The following is a 20,243-nucleotide window of genomic DNA, read 5'->3' on the forward strand; positions in this document are numbered from 1 at the left end:
GAAATATTCTATTTTATTGGTATTTTTTTATTTTGAAATTGTTAAGAGCAGCAACTACTTAGCTCAGACTGAAGCAGCTTATCTAATTTTCGAGATCTAAGTGTCTCCTCTTTGTGTGTGGCAAGACAATTTAACACACTGTGACAAACAGGAAATGCATTTGTTTTGCAACAAAATATTTGTGCAAAGAATTTTCATCCCACTTGTTATGATTTCAAGAAACAAACTGGTTTAGTCTGAATGGGATTTTCTGACAGAAACAGTTTCAATGAAATTTCCCCACCATCTCAATTCCTGGGCTCTATCCCTGCCGAGGGGGAGGGGGACGGGGAGGGAGGTTGTGGTCCGTTAGAACAGGAGTCAGGACTGGTGACTTCTCTTTCTGGCTCTGCCACCGCCTTGCTGTGTAGGCCCTTGGGTAGGTCACTTCCCTTCTCTGTACCCCACGCTCCTCCCCATCTGTCCAATGGGAACAGGGACAATTATCAAACTCTGGGCAGTCGTGAGCCTGAGTGAGAGAAGGGGCATGTCAGAGTTCCCTCTCCACTCTGAACTCTAGAGTACAGATGTGGGGACCTGCATGAGAGACCCCCTAAGCTTATTTCTACCAGCTTAGGTTAAAAACTTCCCCAAGGCACAAATCTCTATTTGTCCTTGGACTGAGGTATGCTGCAACCACCAAGTGATTTAACAAAGAACCAGGGAAAAGGACCACTTGGAGTTCTTCTTCCCCCAGCAATCCCCCCAAGCCCTTACAACCCCTTTCCTGAGGAGGCTTGAGAATAATATCCTAACCAATTGGTTACAAAATGATCAAAGACCCAAACCCCTGGGTCTTGGAACAATGGAAAAATCAGTTATGTTCTTAAAAGAAAGTTTTTATTAAAAAAAAAGGTAAAAATCATCTCTGTAAAATCAGGATGGAAAATACTTTACAGGGTATTGAGATTCAAAACACAGAGGATTCCCCTGTGGGCAAAACCTTAAAGTTACAGAAAACAGGAATAAACCTCCCTCTTAGCACAGGGAAAATTCAAAAGCAAAACAAAAGAAAAACTAATCCGCCTTGCCTGGCTTACCTATACTAGTTGCAATATTGGAGACTTGGATTAGGATGCGTTGGAGAAGATGGATTTCTGTCTGGCCCCTCGCATAGACTCATAGATATTAAAGTCAGAAGGGACCATTATGATCATCTAGTCTGACCTCCTGCACAATGCAGGCCACAGAATCCCACCCACCCACTCCTGCAATAAACTTCTCATCTATGTCTGAGCTATTGAAGTCCTCAAATCATGGTTTAAAGACTTCCAGGTGCAGAGAATCCTCCAGCAAGTGACCCGTGCCCCATGCTACAGAGGAAGGCGAAAAACCTCCAGGGCCTCTTCCAATCTGCCCTGAAGGAAATCCTTCCCGACCCCAAATATGGTGATCAGCTGAACCCTGAGAATGTAGGCAAGATTCACCAGCCAGATACCCAGGAAAGAATTCTCTGTAGTAACTCAGATCCCACCCCATCTAACATCCCATCACAGGCCATTGGGCCTATTTACCGTGAATAGTTAAAGATCAATTAATTGCCAAAATCATGTTATCCCATCATACCATCTCCTCCATAAACTTATCGAGTTTAATCTTGAAGCCAGATAAGTCTTTTGCTCCACTGCTTCCCTTGGAAGGCTATTCCAGAACTTCACTCCTCTGATGGTTAGAAACCTTTGTCTAATTACAAGTCTAAACTTCGCGATGGCCAGTTTATATCTATTTGTTCTTGTGTCCACATTGGTACTGAGCTTAAATAATTCCTCTCCGTCTCTGGTATTTATCCCTCTGATATATTTATAGAGAGCAATCATATCTCCCCTCAACCTTCTTTTGGTTAGGCTAAACAAGCCAAGCTCCTTGAGTCTCCTTTCATAAGACAGGTTTTCCATTCCTCGGATCATCCTAGTAGCCCTTCTCTGTACCTGTTCCAGTTTGAATTCATCCTTCTTAAACGTGGGAGACCAGAACTGCACACAGTATTCCAGATGAGGTCTCACCAGTGCCTTGTATAACGGTACTAAAACCTCCTTATCTCTACTGGAAATACCTCTCCTGATGCATCCCAAGACGACATTAGCTTTTTTTCACAGCCATATCACATTGGCGACTCATAGTCATCCTGTGGTCAACTAATACTCCAAGGTCTTTCTCTTCCTCCGTTACTTCTAATTGATGCGTCCCCAGTTTATAACTAAAATTCTTGTTATTAATCCCTAAATGCATGACCTTACACTTCTCACTATTAAATTTCATCCTATTACTATTACTCCGGCTTACAAGGTCATCCAGATCTTCCTGTATGATATCCCGTTCCTTCTCTAAATTGGCAATACCTCCCAGCTTTGTATCATCCTCAAACTTTATTAGCACACTCCCACTTTTTGTGCTGAGGTCAGTAATAAAAAGATTGGTCCCAAAACCGATCCCTGAGGAACTCCACTGGTAACCTCCCTCCAGCCTGACAGTTCACCTTTCAGTAGGACCCGTTGTAGTATCTCCTTTAACCAATTCCTTATCCACCTTTCAATTTTCATATTGATCCCCATCTTTTCCAATTTAACTAATAATTCCCCATGTGGCACGGTATCGAACGCCTTTCTGAAATCTAGGTAAATTAGATCCACTGTGTTTCCTTTGTCTAAAAAATCTGTTACTTTCTCAAAGAAGGAGATCAGGTTGGTTTGGCATGATCTACCTTTTGTAAAACCATGTTGTATTTTGTCCCATTTACCATTGACCTCAATGTCCTTAACTACTTTCTCTTTCAAAATTTTTTCCAAGACCTTGCATACTACAGATGTCAAACTAACAGGCCTGTAGTTACCTGGATCACTTCTTTTTTCTTTCTTAAAAATAGGAACTATGTTAGCAATTCTCCAATCATACAGTACAACCCCTGAGTTTACAGATTCATTAAAAATTCTTGCTAATGGGCTTGTGTCATAAATATAAAGGGAAGGGTAAACATCTTTAAAATCCCTCCTGGCCAGAGGAAAAACCCTTTCACCTGTAAAGGGTTAAGAAGCTAGGATAACCTCGCTGGCACCTGACCAAAATGACCAGTGAGGAGACAAGATACTGTCAAAGCTGGAGGGGAGGAGAAACAAAGGTTCTCGTGGTCTGTGTGATGCTTTTGCCGGGGACAGAACAGGAATGGAGTCTTAGAACTTAGTAAGTAATCTAGCTAGATATGCGTTAGATTCTGTTTTGTTTAAATGGCTGAGAAAATAAGCTGTGCTGAATGGAATGGATATTCCTGTTTTTGTGTCTTTTTGTAACTTAAGATTTTGCCTAGAGGGATTCTCTATGTTTTGAATCTGATTACCCTGTAAGGTATTTACCATCCTGATTTTACAGAGGTGATTCTTTTATTTTTTCTTCTATTAAAATTCTTCTTTTAAGAACGTGATTGCTTTTTCATTGTTCTTAAGATCCAAGGGCTTGGGTCTGTGTTCACCTATGCAAATTGGTGATGATTTTTATCAAGGGTGTAGGGTTTGGGGAGGATTTTGTGGGGAAAGACGTTTCCAAGCGGGCTCTTTCCCTGTTATATATCTGTTAGACGCTTGGTGGTGGCAGCAATAAAGTCCAAGGGCAAAAGGTAAAATAGTTTGTACCATGGGGAAGTTTTAACCTAAGCTGGTAAAAATAAGCTTAGGGGGTTTTCATGCAGGTCCCCAAATCTATACCAAAGAGTGGGGAAGGAACCTTGACAGCTTGCAATTTCATGTGCCAATTCCTTTAATATTCTTGGATGAAAATTATCTGGGACCCCCGATTTAGTCCCATTAAGCTGTTTGAGTGTTGCTTCTACCTCAGATATGGTAATATCTACCTCCCATATCCTCATTCCCATTTGTCATGCTACCATTATCCCTAAGATCCTTATTAGCCTCTTAGTCCCAAGAGAGAACGGCCACAGAAACAAAGAACCCAAAACAAACCCTCCCCCACAGATTTGAAAGTAACTTTTGTCCCCATTGGTTCCTTTGGTCAGGTGCCAACCAGGTAATTTGAGCTTCTTAATTTGAGGCTACCCTTATGGTTATGACAGGGCGTTAAAGCCCTGTGTGAAGGGGAAAGGGGAGTTTCACGGTGTTTAGCACCAAGGAATTCTAAAGTTTGCTAAAATGTCTAGTCTGCGGAAACAAGAAATGTTCGGGGCCAAATTTTGTAACCACTGCCTTTTTTAAAGCCCATTCAGGGATGTGAGTCCCTGTCTTTTAGGTACCTGGGGTTCTTTGCCAGCAGGAGAGAAGAGGTTCCTGCCTCCATTTTTGTGGCCTTAACAAACCAGGTGCTGTGCCCCAGTTCTCGTCTGAGATCCCTGAAAAAGAACATCTTCCCATCCATTAACAAGACAAGACCTATCTTTAAAGGGGGAACAACAAAGAGAACCCTGGAACTTACAGACTAGTTAGCCTCACTTCCATAGCTGGAAAGATACTGGAATACATTATTAAACAATCAGTTTGTCAGCACCTACAGGATAATTTGGTTCTTAGGACTAGCGAGCATGGATTTGTCAAGAACAAATCATTCCAAACCAATCCTATTTCCTTCTTTGGCAGAGTTACGGGCCTGGTAGAGGTGGGTAAACAGTAGATGTGATCTATCTTGGTGTTACTAAGGCTTTTGACACGGTTCCTTAGGACATTCTCACAAGCAAAGGAAGGAAATGTGGTCTAGATGCAATTAGTGTAATGTGGGTGCAGAGCTGGTTGAAAGCCCATATTCCAAGAGCCCTTCTCCATGTTTGGCTGTCCAATGGAGAGGATGAACATAGTGGGTCCGGCAGGGATCAGTCCGAGGTCCGGTACGATTCAATATTTTCATTAATGATTTGGAAAATGGAGTGGAGAGTATGCTTCTAAAATTTGCAAATGACACCAACCACTTTGAAGCACAGGATTGGAATTGAAAACACCCTTAACAAATTGGAGAATTGGTCTTCTTGAGCCAAACTCCCTGGCTGGGCCCCTCTCTATAGACTGGGCTGAAGTGAAACCCCAGAGCCAAACACTCCTCCTCCTGGGCAGTGCGCTCTGACCTCTAATGGTCAGATGCTGCTTAGCACTGTCAGAGCAGCTTTTGCTGGGGGATTCTCCCAGCACTTTCCAATAGCGGGAAAGTATTAAATTCCTATTTGACTGCTGGGGACAGAGCCATAGACAGGGGAGCAACTTGCCCAAAGTCCCACAGGAAAAGGAAAACAACCAGCAATGGAACCAATAGGAAACCCAGCAATGGAATTCAGGAGTCCTGACTCCCAATTCCCTGGTCCAGTCACTCCAGCGGAGCACACTCCCTCTGAAAGTCAGGGGGAGCGGACATGAGGGCCTGGCTGTAATTGCCAGCTGTGGGAGGGAGTGTGCAGCAGTGGTTAGCGAAGGGGCCTGGAAATAAGGACTGCTGGGTCCCATCCATAGCTCTGACACTTGGTGTGACCCTGAGCCAGTAGCTTCCCCTCCCCAGGCCTGTTTCTCATCAGTAGGGTTGGGGTCGCAATCCTGACAGCCCAGAGGGTTTGGGAGGCTTCAGGAAGGTGTGTAAAGTGCTGGGATGTCAGGATCCTGGAGGCGCTGTCACCCGCGCACTACGGCAGTGATCTGTACCCCCTGCTGTTGGCCAAGTTTCTCCGTCCCTTGGCAATAAGACAGACTCTTGTTTTCACAGCCAGTCGATCCCCCAGTGTCATCACCCTGTCTGGTGGCTGGGCAGGGTAACTCCTCAGGTCACCACCACCCTCTCCAGGCCACCTTGGGCTTGGAGGGTGAGGAGAAGGGCGAGGGACGACACTGAACATCCTCCATCCATCACTCCATCACCGAGAGCAAGTGAGTGGCATTAGGGTTCCTCTTTGGCTTTCCCTGTCTATCTGGGGAGAAGCAGAAAGAGGGGGGGAGAATCTCTCCCAAAGGAGATTGGATTTGCAAACAGCCCCCAGGAGCCCCTCACTCTCAGACCGGGGAGGGGCTTCTCCAGAGCCGTCTCCAGTGTGTTTGGAAAGCTCCCAGCAATGGGGCTCCCAGCCCTTCCCTTGTGGGAGACTGTTCCCCAGGTTGAGAGTCTCTGAACTGGGCCAGACCTTGTGAGCTGCTGAGCATGGAAATCAATGGGAAACAAGGGGGCCCTGGCCTTGCTATGCCTGGGGACTTTGAAGTGGGCAATAGTTTCCCAGGAGAAGTCTGGACTCCTGGGTTCTGTTCCTTCTCTAGCCTGGACAGGGGAGCGTGGCCTGGGATGGCAGGAGGGAGCTGCTTGTCCAAAGTGACCGATGGTCTTTGTGACTGACCCCAGTGCTCGAAAAGGATGAGACTCCCCGGTTACTGCAGCACCAGGGATGACGAGGGGGAACATTGGGAGCAGATCATGCGATAAACTCCTGCCAGTTTGTGTAGCTTGCACTCCCTGCACCCCTGTGGTGGGAGTACGAGCTGCTCTGGCTGGGGCAGAGATGGGGAGGGACGAAAAAGGCTGGTTCGTGAGAGGCTGCCTTGACCCCAGACTCACGCCTACTCCCCGCTCGGTTCCAGGATGGCCAGGCTCCTGAGGATGTTCAGGAAGAAGGCTCTGCAGGTGGCCCCAGAGCCTGAGCGAAGCAGCTGCCATCCTCCCCAGGAGCAGAGCGGCCCCTCCGTCCCTGCTGGTGGGGAAGGAGCCCTTAGCCGGACCAGGAGGTGGAAGTGCCCAGCCTACTGGCAGAGGAAACCCGCTCCTGGCGCAGGTGCCGAGGTGGGAGAGGCAGTGGCTAGGCCAAAATGGAGCTGGGCCAGGGTGCGGCTGGGCAGGCAGGACCCAGCCCAGGAGTGGAACCGGGCAGGGTGGCTCTGGGGCTTGTTGTGTGGGCAGCAGCGGCCCCAGGAGCCCAGCCCTGATTTCCAGCAGGAGGCATCACCCTGCCCGGTCCCTGAGGACCTTCCAGCCTCCCTAGGGCAGGAGGTGGAGGATCCCTGTCCCAGCACCAGGAGCTCGGCCCGCTCCCCATGGGACAGCCGCAGCGCCTGGGACTCGGGCAGCAGCGAGGCCAATGGACGCTTCTGCTTTGTTCCAGGTGAGGAGCCAGGCTGGGCTCAGGGAGGGGTGAGGAGGGGGCTGTGAACCCCCTGGGCCCAGGCCCTCGACCAGTGCTATGGGGGTGGGTCCCCAGCCCAGGTGTCTGGCCTGAGCCACGTGAACCCCACTGACACTAGATGCTGCCACTTTGGTCCTTGGTGCTCCATTGGGCGGGGGGCAGGTGGAGAGGCACCTCCCAGGGAGTCCAGGACAGTGTGGGGGGTCTCTTTGCTATGGGCTCCTGAAAAAGTTGGGGGCTGAAGGCATCACTGAGAGGGGGGAGTGTGGGGCCTGATCTTCCCTAGGTCCCAGAGGTGGGAAGGGGGCACATTGCCCCACCATGCCCCTGTCCTTCCCCCAAGAGGCAGCAGGAGTCACCCTGTCCCCTTCTCTCCCTGGTGCAGGGACCGCCAAGGACTCAGAGGACGAGGAGGAGGAGGACTGGGTGGATGTGGTCACAGAGGAAGCTGCTCTCAAAAACATCCTAGAGCAGCTCCAGGGCCGAGAAAAGGTACAAATGTCCCCCAGCTGTGCTAGAACCGAGATTGTCCCACTCCTTCCCAGCATCCCAACCCCCTGCAGAGGGTCTTGGCCCTCATGAGCCACCACCCCTAATGGGGACCTTTCTCCTCCATGATCTTGGACCCCCAAGATAAGGGTGTTTGTCACACACCAGCCAGGGTCTCCTCCCCCACAGGCACTGTCCCAGTTCCTGACCCTGTTGGTGTAGGAGTCGTGGGGGATTTGGACAATGGGTGGGTCCCCACTATCCCCCATTCAGGCCTAAGTCCTGGAGCTGGTGTGGCTGGGGCAGGGAGGTCCCTGGCTAACTGGCTCTGTCTCCTCTAACCCCACTCCTGGTGGGTGCAGGATGAGGCCCAACAGCTCCTGTTTCTGCACACCATAAACCCCGCGTGTCTCGCTGCACAGCAGAGAGGGCAGGACACACTGGAGCCGCACTGCTGCAAGGCGGCTGTGGAGGAGAGGATTGTGGTGAGTGAGACACGGCACCCGGCAGCTGGAGGGTGGACAGAGACATGGGAGGGGCAGGGGTCTCCCCGGGCTGATGGTTGGGGGATGGCTGGTGCTGGAGGGGCAGCTGAGGGCAGGGATTGCTGGGGCTGAAGATTGGGGAGAGGAGATGGGAGAAATAGTGGGCAGGAATCGGAGGAGCGGGAGGCAGCTGGGGGGATCCTCCTGGCTGCATGGGGTACTGGCTGTGTAATCTCCTAATTGGGAAGTGTCAATGGGGCCCAAAGCTCACACGCTCCTTTGTCTTCTTTGGATCTCACAGGAGCTCATTGAGGAGCTTCCTGACGACTCTCCACCTGGCACCGTCCTGGCCAACTCCCTGATTGCTATGGGCAAACTCAGGTACCAAGACCCTCTTGCGCGGTTCCCCTAACCCTGGTGCTGCTCAGGCCCATGGCTGGGAGTCACTGCCCCTCCCACTCCCAGGTCACGTCCCAAGGGTGTCTCCTCTGGCAGAGGTGGCGGGAAGGTTCACTCTTTCCTGGCTGCTCTGTTCTTTTTCCTCCAGTAACATTGCAATGGCATTGGGGAGAGGCTGACTCCGAGGATCAGATACAGGAGGGGCAGCAGGGTCCAGGGAACAGGCACCATTCCTGCCCTGCCACTGTCTGTCTGGGAAACCTTGGCCTTATCAGTCCCCGTCTTGGTGCCTCAGTTTCCGTTCTCGTCCGCCTCTACCTATTTCCATGCAGCTTCTCGTCCGTGTTGGTGCCAGTCCCACCCCTGCACTGCACAGTCTAAAACCGGCTCCTCTCTCTTGCCAGCACCATGACACCTGCCCTTGAGCCAGCGCTGGAGACCCACCTCCTTCGAGCTGCTCTGCATGCAGTCTTCACCCTGGGCACAGAGAAGGACACCACCCAAGTCCAGGTAGATCGTGCTAAGTCATGGGTTGAAGAGCCAGCTGTCATCCTGCCACAAATCCTTGCGAATTGCCTGCAGTAGGATGTGAATGAGAGAGGCCAGGATATGTGTTTGGGGGTCTCACCAGTGCTTCCCAGAGACCCCCTCTTCCCATCCTGTGGCAGGTGTAGCCGCAGTTTCCCTAATTCTGACCCACGACTCTCCCTTGCTTTGCAGGATCTGCATAGCGTCTTGCCAGACGTCCTGGATGCCATGCTGGGGAACCTGCTTGCAGAGTCCCCAGACACCAACAGGCTCCACTACACCTTGGAGGTGAGCCTGATGAGAGGGGTGGGGGCAATTTTACTGTAACTCTTAGATCCCTTTTCCAGTCTGTCCTCTTAGCTGGGCCCCCAGTGGGCCGTCCTTGGTCAGGGCACTCAGTGCAATGCAGTGTCAGGCCCTTCCTCCTTGAAGAAAAGAGGAAGGAGCTGGGACTTCAAGCCAGAGCTCTGCCTAGTTCTGTTGAGCACTAACCATGGGGCCCCTGGCTGGCTTGGGGAGTGGGAGTCTGAACCCCTCCTGTGAGATCCAGAAGATGGTCCTCAGAGAAGAGTCACAAGCTCGTTCCTAGAGAAACAGGAGGACCCCAGAGAATCAGCCCTTGTCTCTGATGGGCCCCAAGATTCCTGGGGGAATTGTGCTCATACTCAGTCCCTTCACCCAACCAAGGACTTGAGAGCCAGGGAGGCGGGAGGAGTCTGTCTCCTTCCTGGTGAGCTGTTCAGGAATCAGGAGTTCTGGGAGGATGGGACCAGCCCCGACACTGAGCATTGTCCCAATGTAGAGAGACAATGACAAGTTGTGACCTACAAGCATCATCCTAGGGGCAAGAATCCCCTTCTAAAGCTCTACAATCAATGAATCAGCTATTCCACCCCTCATACAATGTCTCAGCCCCCTGGGAATGGGGAGGGGCTCATTAGCACAACACATGCACCTGCCCATTGATCCTGAGCTGCCTCCTTTCCCCACAGCACATTAACTACTGGATCTTGTCCAGGGTGTCGCGAGAGAGAGCCAGGGCCATTAGGAGCAGCACGACCCTGCTCAGATCCACCATCACTCTCCCTGAGTTCGACGTAAGTGGCCTCTGACCCCAGCTTCCTGACTCCAGGCATAGGTGGGCTGGCTCCAACGGACTGTAGGATCTGCTGCTGCAGGGGCTGTGGGTTAGGAGTGCACCTCTTGGGGAGGCAGAGTCAAAGCAGAGAATGAGCCTGGCTTGAGTCAAGTTCTTCTTGTCCTGGTTAAGTGGCTACTCTTGCTTTTAAGGGGACCATGCTCCAGATTCATGCCTTCCTGTCATCCTGGAGCAGCTGGGGAAGCAAATCCTCATGTAGAGCCCTGCCTGCATCCCTGTGCTCCAGGCTCCCTTGCGAGCAGAGACAATTAAGGATCTAGCTCTAGCTCCTATCCTCTAGCATCTCCTGCTGAGGGGAAGGAGAGTCCTGGCCCAGGTGGGGACTGGGAGCTGACAGGAAAATGCTGATGGAATCCCCTCTCCCTCTCCCTTCCATTAGAACTCAGCCAAATTCCCCAGGATGGGTCACCAAGTGGCACAGCTGGCTCTGTTCATCGGTTACCCAGCCAAGGACATCACCTGGCAGGCCAGGGAGGGGGTTTACCGGCTCTACCAGCTGCTGCTGCACCAGAGGGGTAAGGAACCCAGCTGGGAAATGGCACCTGAGAGAAGAGTGAGACTGGGACCCCAGCCAATTTCTCTCAGACTGACCCCGGCTGGAGGATGAGTCTCTCTCTCTCTCTCTCTTTCTGTCTTCTACACCACCCCCTGCAATTGTGTCAGGCCAGGCACACAGCGAGGACTCTGCCAACTCTGCAGCCAGCAATGGGATTGGAAGGACACAAGCACTGCAACCAGAACAACAAATGTGTGTGTGTCTCTCTTTCCCAGGCCTGACCGTCCATGAGGCCAAAGACCTGTGGGTCTGGGACTGGCACCAGGACTGCAGGCTCCTGGGCTACAAGAACACAGCCAGGGTGGGGGAGGTAAGGACACTCTGCCAGGGCATGACACAGCTCTGGCACTGCGGGTGGCTGCCTCCTGGAGCCACTAGATGGAGATGCCATTCTAGTCCAGGATTTGGAGCCTGGCTCTGGGCTATCTGCTGAAGCCTCACATCCGGTTTGTTTAGGTCTTCGGAAAGTTCTTCTCAGAGGGGCAGAGAAGATTCTTCCTGCGGACGGCAGTGCTGGCCATCCAAGACCCCCTACTGTGTGTCAGCCAGGCTGGGCTGCTCCTCACCTACTCCCTCCTGGGGGAAGCCCAGCAGCTGATGGGGGACAAGGTAAGCAGCTGCATTAGACTCAGGAGATTGGGGTGGGGCCCAGGCCTCATTCCCGTCCTATGGCCATTCGCTGGCCTGACAGCAAGGAGACTGGCGGGGAATGAGAGTGAGAGCAGGTGCTACTGGGAAGGGAGATGAATTCACCTCCATGAGCAGGAGGGAGCCAGCTTGTCCCCGGAGCAGCTCCAACTCAGCGCTTTAGCAAGGCTAATTAATGACCAGCATTACCTCATCATGGACTTATGTTCTTGGGACACAGTGCTGTCTCTCTTGGGAAGGGCAGAAGAGCCCCCTAAGTGCCCTCTGCGAGCCTCTCCTGTCCCACAGGGCTGCACCCAGTGGCTCAGTGTCCGTGTCTCCCGGGCCATCACCCAGAGTTGCTCCCATCATTGGCAGCCTGGGAGGCCAAGGACTGACGGGTGATGGCGACTGACCAGGCTGTTCTGAGTCACATGGGCGGGGGAAGCTTGTCCTGCTGCTGGCAGGGCTGGACCCGCTCTAGAGAGAACGGGAGGATTCAGTCAGCAGGGGCTGCTGATCTGCCCCATTCACCAGGGCTGCCATCCTGTGGCTTCAGCATTAGTGGCTGGGATGACTTGGGGAAAGGTCTCAACCTCCCCACATCCCACTTCACTGCTGTCAGAATCCCTCCTGCCCCTCTGCTAGAGCCCCCTGCCTGCCCAACGTGGGTGGGGGTGGAAGAGAGGGGTCTGAGAACTTGAGCTGTGGATTGGAGGTGGAAGAGCTGTCAGGGGCACTGAGGGGGAGGTGGCAGGAGCTCACTCTACAAGAAGGGGAGCTGGCACTGGAGGTCACTAGAAAGGACAAGAAGACTCCATTCTGGGGGTCAGGAGGGGGAATCCATCTCTCAGAGGTGGGTGGGTGCTGGGTGGAAATGCTGCTGGTTCCAGGTGCCCTTAATTCCCCCTGATACTGCGGGGGCGTCTGAGTCTCTGACAGGTCCTCGTTCCCTTGCAGCAGGAGGGCGTCACGGCCAATGTGATGCGCCAGCTCCGCGTCATCCGGCACTTGCGCCGGGTACCTGAGGCGCTGCAGGGGCTCTGCCTCTGAGGCCACCAGCAACTCCCGCTCCCTGCTTCTGCTGCAGGTACTGCTCTGGCAGTGCCCCACCCCTGGAGAAAGAAGGGCTGAACCAGACCAGAGAGGATGCGCAGGCCAGCAGCCAATCGGTAAAGGCCTGAGGAAAGCCAATCAGAGCAGAGGAAGAGGCAGCCAATCAGGGCCAGGCTAGGTCCTATATAAAGGCTGCCGAGCAGAGGCGAAGGTGGTCGCTCCCTGGCTAGTAAGGGAGAAGGACTGGCTCCTGGTATAAGGAGCAGCACCTTGGACAGAGCAGTGCTGGGCAGGCTTTGGGGAGCAGAATGGAGCTCCAGCCCGTTACCTGCCAGGCTCGGCCCATGCCAAAAAGGGTCGAGAAGGTGCATAGGGCCAAAAGGTGAAGTGGCCCAGGGAAACTAGGCAGACAAGAGGGGAGAGAAGAAGGGCAGAGGGAGGCTGCCGCTAGAGGGTCCCTGGGTCAGGACCCAGAGGAGCGGGCAGGCCTCGGTCCACCCCTTTCCCCCTTGTACAGCACCTGGCCGTGGAAGAGTGGTTGTGACAGACTGCAACCAGACCTTGAGCAGAGGGGCTAGACTAAAGGGTTGTGGTTGGCCACCAAGGGAGGTGCAAGCAGGAGGACTGCTGTTAACATCCCCACCCCCGGGAAGGGGGTGAGACTGGAGTGGTGGGCACTGCTGGAGGGCAGTGGCCTGAAGCAGACAACGGTACTGCGCCGAAGAGGATGCCGCTGAGCAGGCAGCAACGCGGGTCCCAGGGCAGCAGAGCAGACGATGGCCAGACACCACGTGTCAAGGGCACTGCACAGCGGTTGAGAGCTTATTCCTGGAGTGACCAACAAGAGGTGCCAGCGGTGGTGGGTTGAACTCCTCACACTCCCTGTAAATGGGGAGCGAGTGGAAGGGGAAATGGAGCCCCCTGGCACTCACAGAAACTCTCTCCTCTCTGTGGAGCAGGGTCCTTTCCTCTGCCCCCCAGATTCCTTCATCTGAGGCAGGAGCTCTTTTCCTCACACCCATTCCCCTCCCCCCTTTCCTTGGTCTACCCCCATCCCATTTCCCCTGCGCCCAAACAAAGCTCTCCCTGCCCCATAGGGTGTGGAAAGGCCATTGTGTCAGGGCCACAGCCCAAGCCCCACGAAAGCTCGGAAACTTTTGAGGAGGTGGGGGTGGGACAGAGGCTCAGGGCTAGCTTCACCTCCTGCCCTTTATTCTCCCCTTGGCCCTTCTATGGGGGCTCTGGGTGTGAAATGAATAGGAGCCTCCTTCCCAACTGTCTTCCAGGCCCTGGGATCTGTTACAGCCTCCCCGATGTGCGCATCCTGTAGCTGAGCCACGTCAGGGAGCAGTGGGGACAGGTCACCTCATCCCATCCAAGCAAGCAACACTGGCTCTCAAAGAGGCTTAGATGGAAGACCCCACTCCCCCATAGAGCTAAGAGCCATTTACTTCTTGGGGCCTGTGGGTCTCTTGGGGGAGAAATGGCTTCCCCAATGCACAGCCTGGCTGGGAGCTTCCCACGTCCCTGACTCCCAGCTCTGGGACAGAGACGTCTTCATCATCGTACCACCCTCGTTTTGTTCCTAGGAAGGGGCTCCCCAGAGATGTCCTCGAACCTGGACTCCTGAGAGCATTTCTGGCAGGAGGCTCCAGCCCCTCGGGCAGGAAGAGAGCATCAGGTAGTCTTGTTCACATGGCATCTCCGGTCTCCAACTCCACTTCCTGCAGCAGGGCAAATGAACCCATCATCTCCCAGTATCCCAACTCTTTGACTTCCTTCCACTCAACAGTGGGGTTTCTCCAGCCCCCTCACCACACCTGTCAGCCTTTGAATGATGAAGGGCCTGAATGTCCAAGTCACCAGAAGAAGCAAACTCCAGTTCCAGGTAGTGGGGCCTGTGTGTGCTCAGCCCCTCTGGAAACCAGGTCTGAAATGGGGAGCAAGGACTCCAGGCCAATAACAGTAGGAGTGGGCAGAGCAGGCCTGTAACAGGGTGCTTTCCCCTGGGCTGCAGAGCCTGGGGCCTAGCCAAGCTGATTACAGAATGAGCCCTAACTGAGAGGCACCAGGTACCTCCCCCTAAAGAGCCAGACTTCAGTGGTGACACAGCCCAGCTGGGGTATCAACAGGAATGAGAACGAGGTCAAGGGAGAGCAGAGCAGCAAGGGAACTTGAGAAGAGAGGTAGGACGTGCCCAGGGAAACCTGCAGCAAAGAGAAAGGAGCAGACCTTGCTATTGGGTACAGGGCCCTGGGCTGCTACCAATGTCAGGGTGGGACTGGGTTCCCGTACTGGCCGCAAAGAAGCAAAAGACACGGCCTGCTTAGGAAATTGCTGAGTGGCAAAAGGAGGGGCCAGGGCCCCAAGAGGTTAGAAAGAAAGGAGAAGGTTCCTCTGACACAAACCCACATGAGGCAGGTAACGTGGAGGTGGCAGGAATGGCCATGGACTTTGCAGACCCTCCACCAACACACCTTGTCAGGTGCTGCAGGGAGGTGAAGGACGAAATGGTTGGCCCAGAGATGAAGCTGACTGGAGTAGGGACAAACACAAGGGGGGAGCAGTCCATGGTGGGTTCCCAGACCTGATGGAAAAGGTTTTGGCGTCTGCAGCTGCAGCAGCGAAAAGGCTACAGAAGACGCTAAGGGCTTCAGAACGGGCTCTGCAAGCAGCGGTTAATGAGAATGAGAGGCTGCAGGAAGAGCGTTGGGATACTGCAGAAGAGGAGGATGCCTCTTCATTCCGGTGAGGGAGCTGGCAGTGGAGCTGGAGACACTGTGGGCACAGGCTGTACAAGCGCGCAGCCGGTGACAGCGACGAGATGACGAGGGATGAAGCTTGGACAAGAACAGAACTTGCCCCCCATGTGGGCCAGTTTCTAAGGAGGAGGGTATATAACGGGGGCTTGGCCTGTGGGTTATAAAGCCTGGAGCTAGGCCAAATGGATTACAGAGTGAGCTCCACCTGAGGGGAAAGCCAGGGAAAACCGCAGCAAAGGTACAGGAGCAGGCCCAGCTGTTCGGTACCGGGCCTTGGGGCAGAACCTAGAATCCAGGGTAGGACTGGTTCTCCCATGGTCTCGAAGGAAGGGGGTGTACAAGGCCATAGAAAGGGCTACCAAGGACAACATGGGCAGGCCGAGCCAAAGTCAGGCTGATGAAGAGCCCCCGAAGGGATGGAGGACCTTGTTTCGGTTAAAGACATTTTTGGACTTTTCCTTTGGGATGAACGCGACTCAGGAAGGAGAGGACTAAAAGACGGTCACCTGCCAAAAAACTGCCAGTCACCTGCGAAAAAACTGCGAGAGGGCCCTGGCAACTCTCGGCGGGGGTGCTAGCCCAGCAAGAAAGCTGTGCCACCAGGCCTTGCCAGGAAGGGGCACCTATCGGTGAGTGAACTGTTACAAGCCTTCTTCCATTATGGAAACAGCCTGGTATTGGAGAGTGGTGGGGATGGCCTGTGGGAGAGGATGGCTGGAAGGGGCAGCAGGGTCCAGTGACGAGAGCAGGGAACAGGTTATACTGCATCCCTGTCACTAAGTGGTCACGTGATCCTGGCCAGGTCACTCTCCCACCTGGTGCCTCACTTTCTCTATCTTTGAAATGGGGATCATGCTGTCCCACATTAGAAAGTGTTGGATCCTCTGATCTTGCTTCCCAAATCCCTGCCCTCCTTGCCCCACACAGGCCTCTGCCCTGTTCCTCAAACGTCCATGCCCGTGTTAGTGCCTGGGTCGCTCCGCAACTGCAAGGGCTCATGTACAGTCTCCTGCCAGCAAACTGAAACCACCCCTTGATCCAGAATAGGAATCGCAGTTCCTGTGTGCTGCCCTGAATGGAATATAGACCATGGGCATGGGGAAGGCCAACACTCACATCCGGGTAGATCATCAACCTACTCCTCTGTCCCAGGAGCAGGAAGGCCTCTGGGTCTTGCTCTCTTAGTAGCTGGAGCTGCTAAGTTGGGGGTGCAGTGGGCCATTGGGTGACCCTTGGTCAGGGAAGTCAGTGCAGAGCAGTGTTTAACCAGTTACCAGTCCATGAGAGGACCTTATGATGTACCTGTATGGCACAATAATTCTTTAGTAAATCCATTGATTCAATTGCTTATTCTTTGGGGTTCAGACCCTCTGTTCTCTCTGGAGCTGTGTGCCAGAGAGGGCCAGGAGCAGATGCACAGGGCTAAACAGCCTGTAATGCTAGGTGAGTCAAACCATGGCCACAATACAGACACCCTGGGCATCCATGGGGACTGATTCTGGGCCCTTCACTACCAAGAGCACAACTCATTCCAACTTGAGTCATGACAGTGGTGACCCCTGCCAGCCCCTCTGAGGTGGGTCAGTATTATCCCTGTTAGCTGGGGCATAGGGATAGAAAGCAGGAGTTATTGTCCTCTGTCTCCTGCTGGTGAACCTGAGCTGTACTATGACTAACCTGCCTGAGCAGTACATGTTAGCTAAACTGTTTGCCACCCCCAAATGGTTAAAAATCATGAGACTGTTCTAAGAAAATGGAAGTTGGAGGTTTTTACGTGCTTTAGGTTTCTGAGCTGTTAGGTGCACTGGTTTCATGTATTCAAGGTTTTCTCTGCTACCATGAGGGCTAGAAACTTTTGTAATGAAAGCTGAAATTCTCCTGCAATACAGTGGAGATAACCTTCATTCCCACCCCTTAAGTGTTATCCCCTTCCCTCTCCTCAACCAGTTTTGGCAGTTGCCGAAGCAGACAGACTCTCCTGGTGTGTATCTGGGCTCACATGACAGTTGCTGAGTGATCAGCATGGGCTCCAGGGTCAGCTTATCATTATGGTCCTTTTTACGTACTCCTCAGACAGAATAATTTATTAGGAACCTGATCTGCAGACACAGGCTCCTCTCCCCTGGGCGCATCATCTGGGGTGCCCCTCCACAGAGATGGGGTAGGGCTACCTGGCCATAAATGGTGAAGATGGGCAAGGAAAGGAAATGGGGGTGATCTCATAGATCCCTGTGGAGTGTGATGAGCCTCACAGGATACAGGGTGGCAGTGACGTCTTAGGGGCTGAAGCAGGGGCTGCCCCACAGGATATGGGGGTGGGGGGCAGGGACCTCTCAGGGTCTGAGCCCTGTGCAGCCTGTTGTGGCCCCTCAGGGAACATTCACTGGGACTGTTAGAAATTCAGGAGCTGTTTGATCCTCCTGAGCCCATCGTCCCCTCTCGCCCCCTGCAGCTGCTGCTCCCAGGGGTTAATGCCGCAGTGAAGGGCAAAGGGCATCTGGGGTTTGGATTGTGGGATGGAGCCAATACAGGCCCAGACTGTCCCACTCTGGGCAATTCCCCCTCTACTTTCAAACTGCACAACCCTGCCCCCACCCCTAATTACCAACTGCCACTCTGGGCTGGGGAAGGACCATTCTCACCTGCGTGGGGGGGGGGGGGGGGAGTTGGAGACTTATCCCCAGACTCAGGATAAAAGCTCCCAGCTGAGGGGATGAACCATTTCACTGGGGGGTGGGGGGAGGGATAAAATGGCAAAGGTTGAAAATTCACCAGTTTGATGTTTGGTTTTGGGGTTTCTGAACAATCAGATCCTTTTCATTTTTCCTGTTCTCTTTAGCAAAGGGGGATTTTTGCCACAGTGACAAATTTTGGGATTGTGTCAGGATAAGCCCCTGCCACCTGGGAGAGTGGGACCCTCCAAAGTGGCAGTTCTGGCAGTTGGTCAATCTTCTTCTCCACCCCGAAGTGCCCACTCAGAGGGCGAGGGGGATCAGCCACCCTGACCAGCCTGGGCTTTCCCCTCTCGATGGAGGATGCCCCCTCCCCAGGCTTTAACTCGCTCCAGAATCACCCCCGTCTAGCACCCTGGCAGCGTAGGCCCTTGGGTCGGCCACTTCCCTTCTCTGTACCCCAGGCTCCTCCCCATCTCTCCAATGGGAACGGGGAATATTCTCGAACTCTGGGCAGTCGTGAGCCCGAGTGAGAGAAGGGGCGCTAAAGCCCTCTGTGAAGGGGAGAGGGGAGTTTCACGGTGTTCAGCACCAAGGAATTCTAAAGTTTGCCAAAATGTCTAGTGCGTGGAAACAAGAAATGGCTGGGGCCAAATTTTGTAACCATTGCCTTGTTTAAAGCCCATTCAGGGATGTGAGTCCCTGTCTTTTAGGTACCTGGGGTTCTTTGCCAGCAGGAGAAAAGAGGTTCCTGCCTCCATTTTTGTGGCCTTAACAAACCAGGTGCTGTGCCCCAGTTCTCGTCTGAGATCCCTCAAAAAGAACATCTTCCCATCCATTAACAAGACAAGACCTATCTTTGAAAGGGGAACAAAGAACCCTGGGACTTACAGACTAGCTAGCCTCATAGCTGGAAAGATACTGGAATATGTTCTTAAACAATCAGTTTGTCAGCACCTACAGGATAATTTGGTTCTTAGGACTAGCGAGCATGGATTTGTCAAGAACAAATCATTCCAAACCAATCCTATTTCCTTCTTTGGCAGGGTTACGGGCCTAGTGGAGGTGGGTAAACAGTAGATGTGATCTATCTTGGTGTTACTAAGGCTTTTGACACAGTTCCTTAGGACATTCTCACAAGCAAACGAGGGAAATGTGGTTGAGATGCAATTAGTGTAATGTGGGTGCAGAGCTGGTTGAAAGCCCATACTCCAAGAGCCCTTCTCCATGTTTGGCTGTCCAACGGAGAGGGTGCACCTGGTGGGTCTGGCAGGGATTAGTCCGAGGTCCGGTACTATTCAATATTTTCATTAATGATTTGGAAAATGGAGTGGAGAGTATGCTTCTAAAATTTGCAAATGACACCAACCACTTTGAAGCACAGGATTGGAATTGAAAACGCCCTTAACAAATTGGAGAATTGGTCTTCTTGAGCCAAACTCCATGGCTGGGCCCCTCTCTATAGACTGGGCTGAAGTGAAACCCCAGAGCCAAACACTCCTCCTCCTGGGCAGTGCGCTCCGACCTGTAATGGTCAGATGCTGCTTAGCACTGTCAGAGCAGCTTTTGCTGGGGGATTCTCCCAGCACTTTCCAATAGCGGGAAAGTATTAAATTCCTATTTGACTGCTGGGGACAGAGCCATAGACGGGGGAGCAACTTGCCCAAAGTCCCACAGGAAAAGGAAAACAACCAGCAATGGAACCAATAGGAAACCCAGCAATGGAATTCAGGAGTCCTGACTCCCAATTCCCTGGTCCAGTCACTCCAGCGGAGCACACTCCCTCTGAAAGTCAGGGGGAGCGGACATGAGGGCCTGGTTGTAATTGCCAGCTGTGGGAGGGAGTGTGCAGCAGTGGTTAGGCAGGGTAACTCCTCAGGTCACCACCACCCTCTCCAGCCCGCCTTGGGCTTGGAGAATGAGAAGGGCAAGGGACAACACTGAACATCCTCCATCCATCGCTCCATCACCAAGAGCAAGTGAGTGGCACTAGGGTTCCTCTGTGGTGTTCCCTGTCTGTCTGGAGAGAGGCAGAAAGAGGGGGAGAGAATCTCTCCCAAAGGAGATTGGATTTGCAAACAGCCCCCAGGAGCCCTTTGCTCTCAGACCAGGGAGGGGCTTCTCCAGAGCAGTCTCCAGTGTGTTTGAAAAGGTCCCAGCAATGGGGCCCACAGCCCTTCCCTTATGGGAGACTGTTCCCCAGGCTGAGAGTCTCTGAACTGGGCCAGACCTTGTGAGCTGCTGAGCATGGAAATCAATGGGAAACAAGGGGGTTCTGGCCTTGCTATGCTTGGGGACTTTGAAGTGGGGAATGGTTTCCCAGGAGAAGTCCAGACTTCTCAGTTCTGTTCCTTCTCTAGCCTGTGCGGGGGTGGGGGTAGGGATGAGTC

At 53.0% G+C, this 20,243-nt stretch overlaps 2 protein-coding genes across 2 annotated transcripts in view; both read left to right on the top strand.

Annotated features, from left to right (window-relative positions):
* LOC140913678 (uncharacterized) overlaps positions 1–5,793 on the top strand; it is a 31,856-nt gene extending 26,063 nt beyond the window's left edge. The window contains 1 exon segment of the mRNA XM_073350463.2: positions 5,722–5,793. The gene's annotated coding sequence lies outside the window, so the exon portion shown is untranslated.
* Positions 5,794–6,899: 1,106 nt separating this feature from the next.
* Positions 6,900–17,797, top strand: LOC140913062 (maestro heat-like repeat-containing protein family member 7). Its single transcript, XM_073348744.2, has 11 exons — positions 6,900–7,099; positions 7,506–7,612; positions 7,972–8,094; positions 8,396–8,475; positions 8,898–9,003; positions 9,214–9,309; positions 10,014–10,118; positions 10,560–10,695; positions 10,844–11,046; positions 11,193–11,345; positions 12,324–17,797. Exons 4-11 carry the CDS (start codon positions 8,462–8,464, stop codon positions 12,414–12,416), a joined length of 906 nt encoding a protein of 301 aa, XP_073204845.2. The 5' UTR covers positions 6,900–7,099; positions 7,506–7,612; positions 7,972–8,094; positions 8,396–8,461; the 3' UTR covers positions 12,417–17,797.
* Positions 17,798–20,243: the final 2,446 nt, after the last annotated feature.

This window comes from Lepidochelys kempii, chromosome 6 (assembly GCF_965140285.1).
Source record: "Lepidochelys kempii isolate rLepKem1 chromosome 6, rLepKem1.hap1, whole genome shotgun sequence".
Taxonomy (NCBI): Eukaryota; Metazoa; Chordata; order Testudines; family Cheloniidae; genus Lepidochelys; species Lepidochelys kempii.

Bases quoted from the DNA above. Each gene is read 5' to 3' on its own strand.
- LOC140913062 (XM_073348744.2), top strand. The intron at 10,696-10,843 runs GTAAGGAACCCA...CAATTGTGTCAG, and splicing joins GCTGCTGCTGCACCAGAGGG to GCCAGGCACACAGCGAGGAC. The intron at 11,047-11,192 runs GTAAGGACACTC...CGGTTTGTTTAG, and splicing joins ACACAGCCAGGGTGGGGGAG to GTCTTCGGAAAGTTCTTCTC.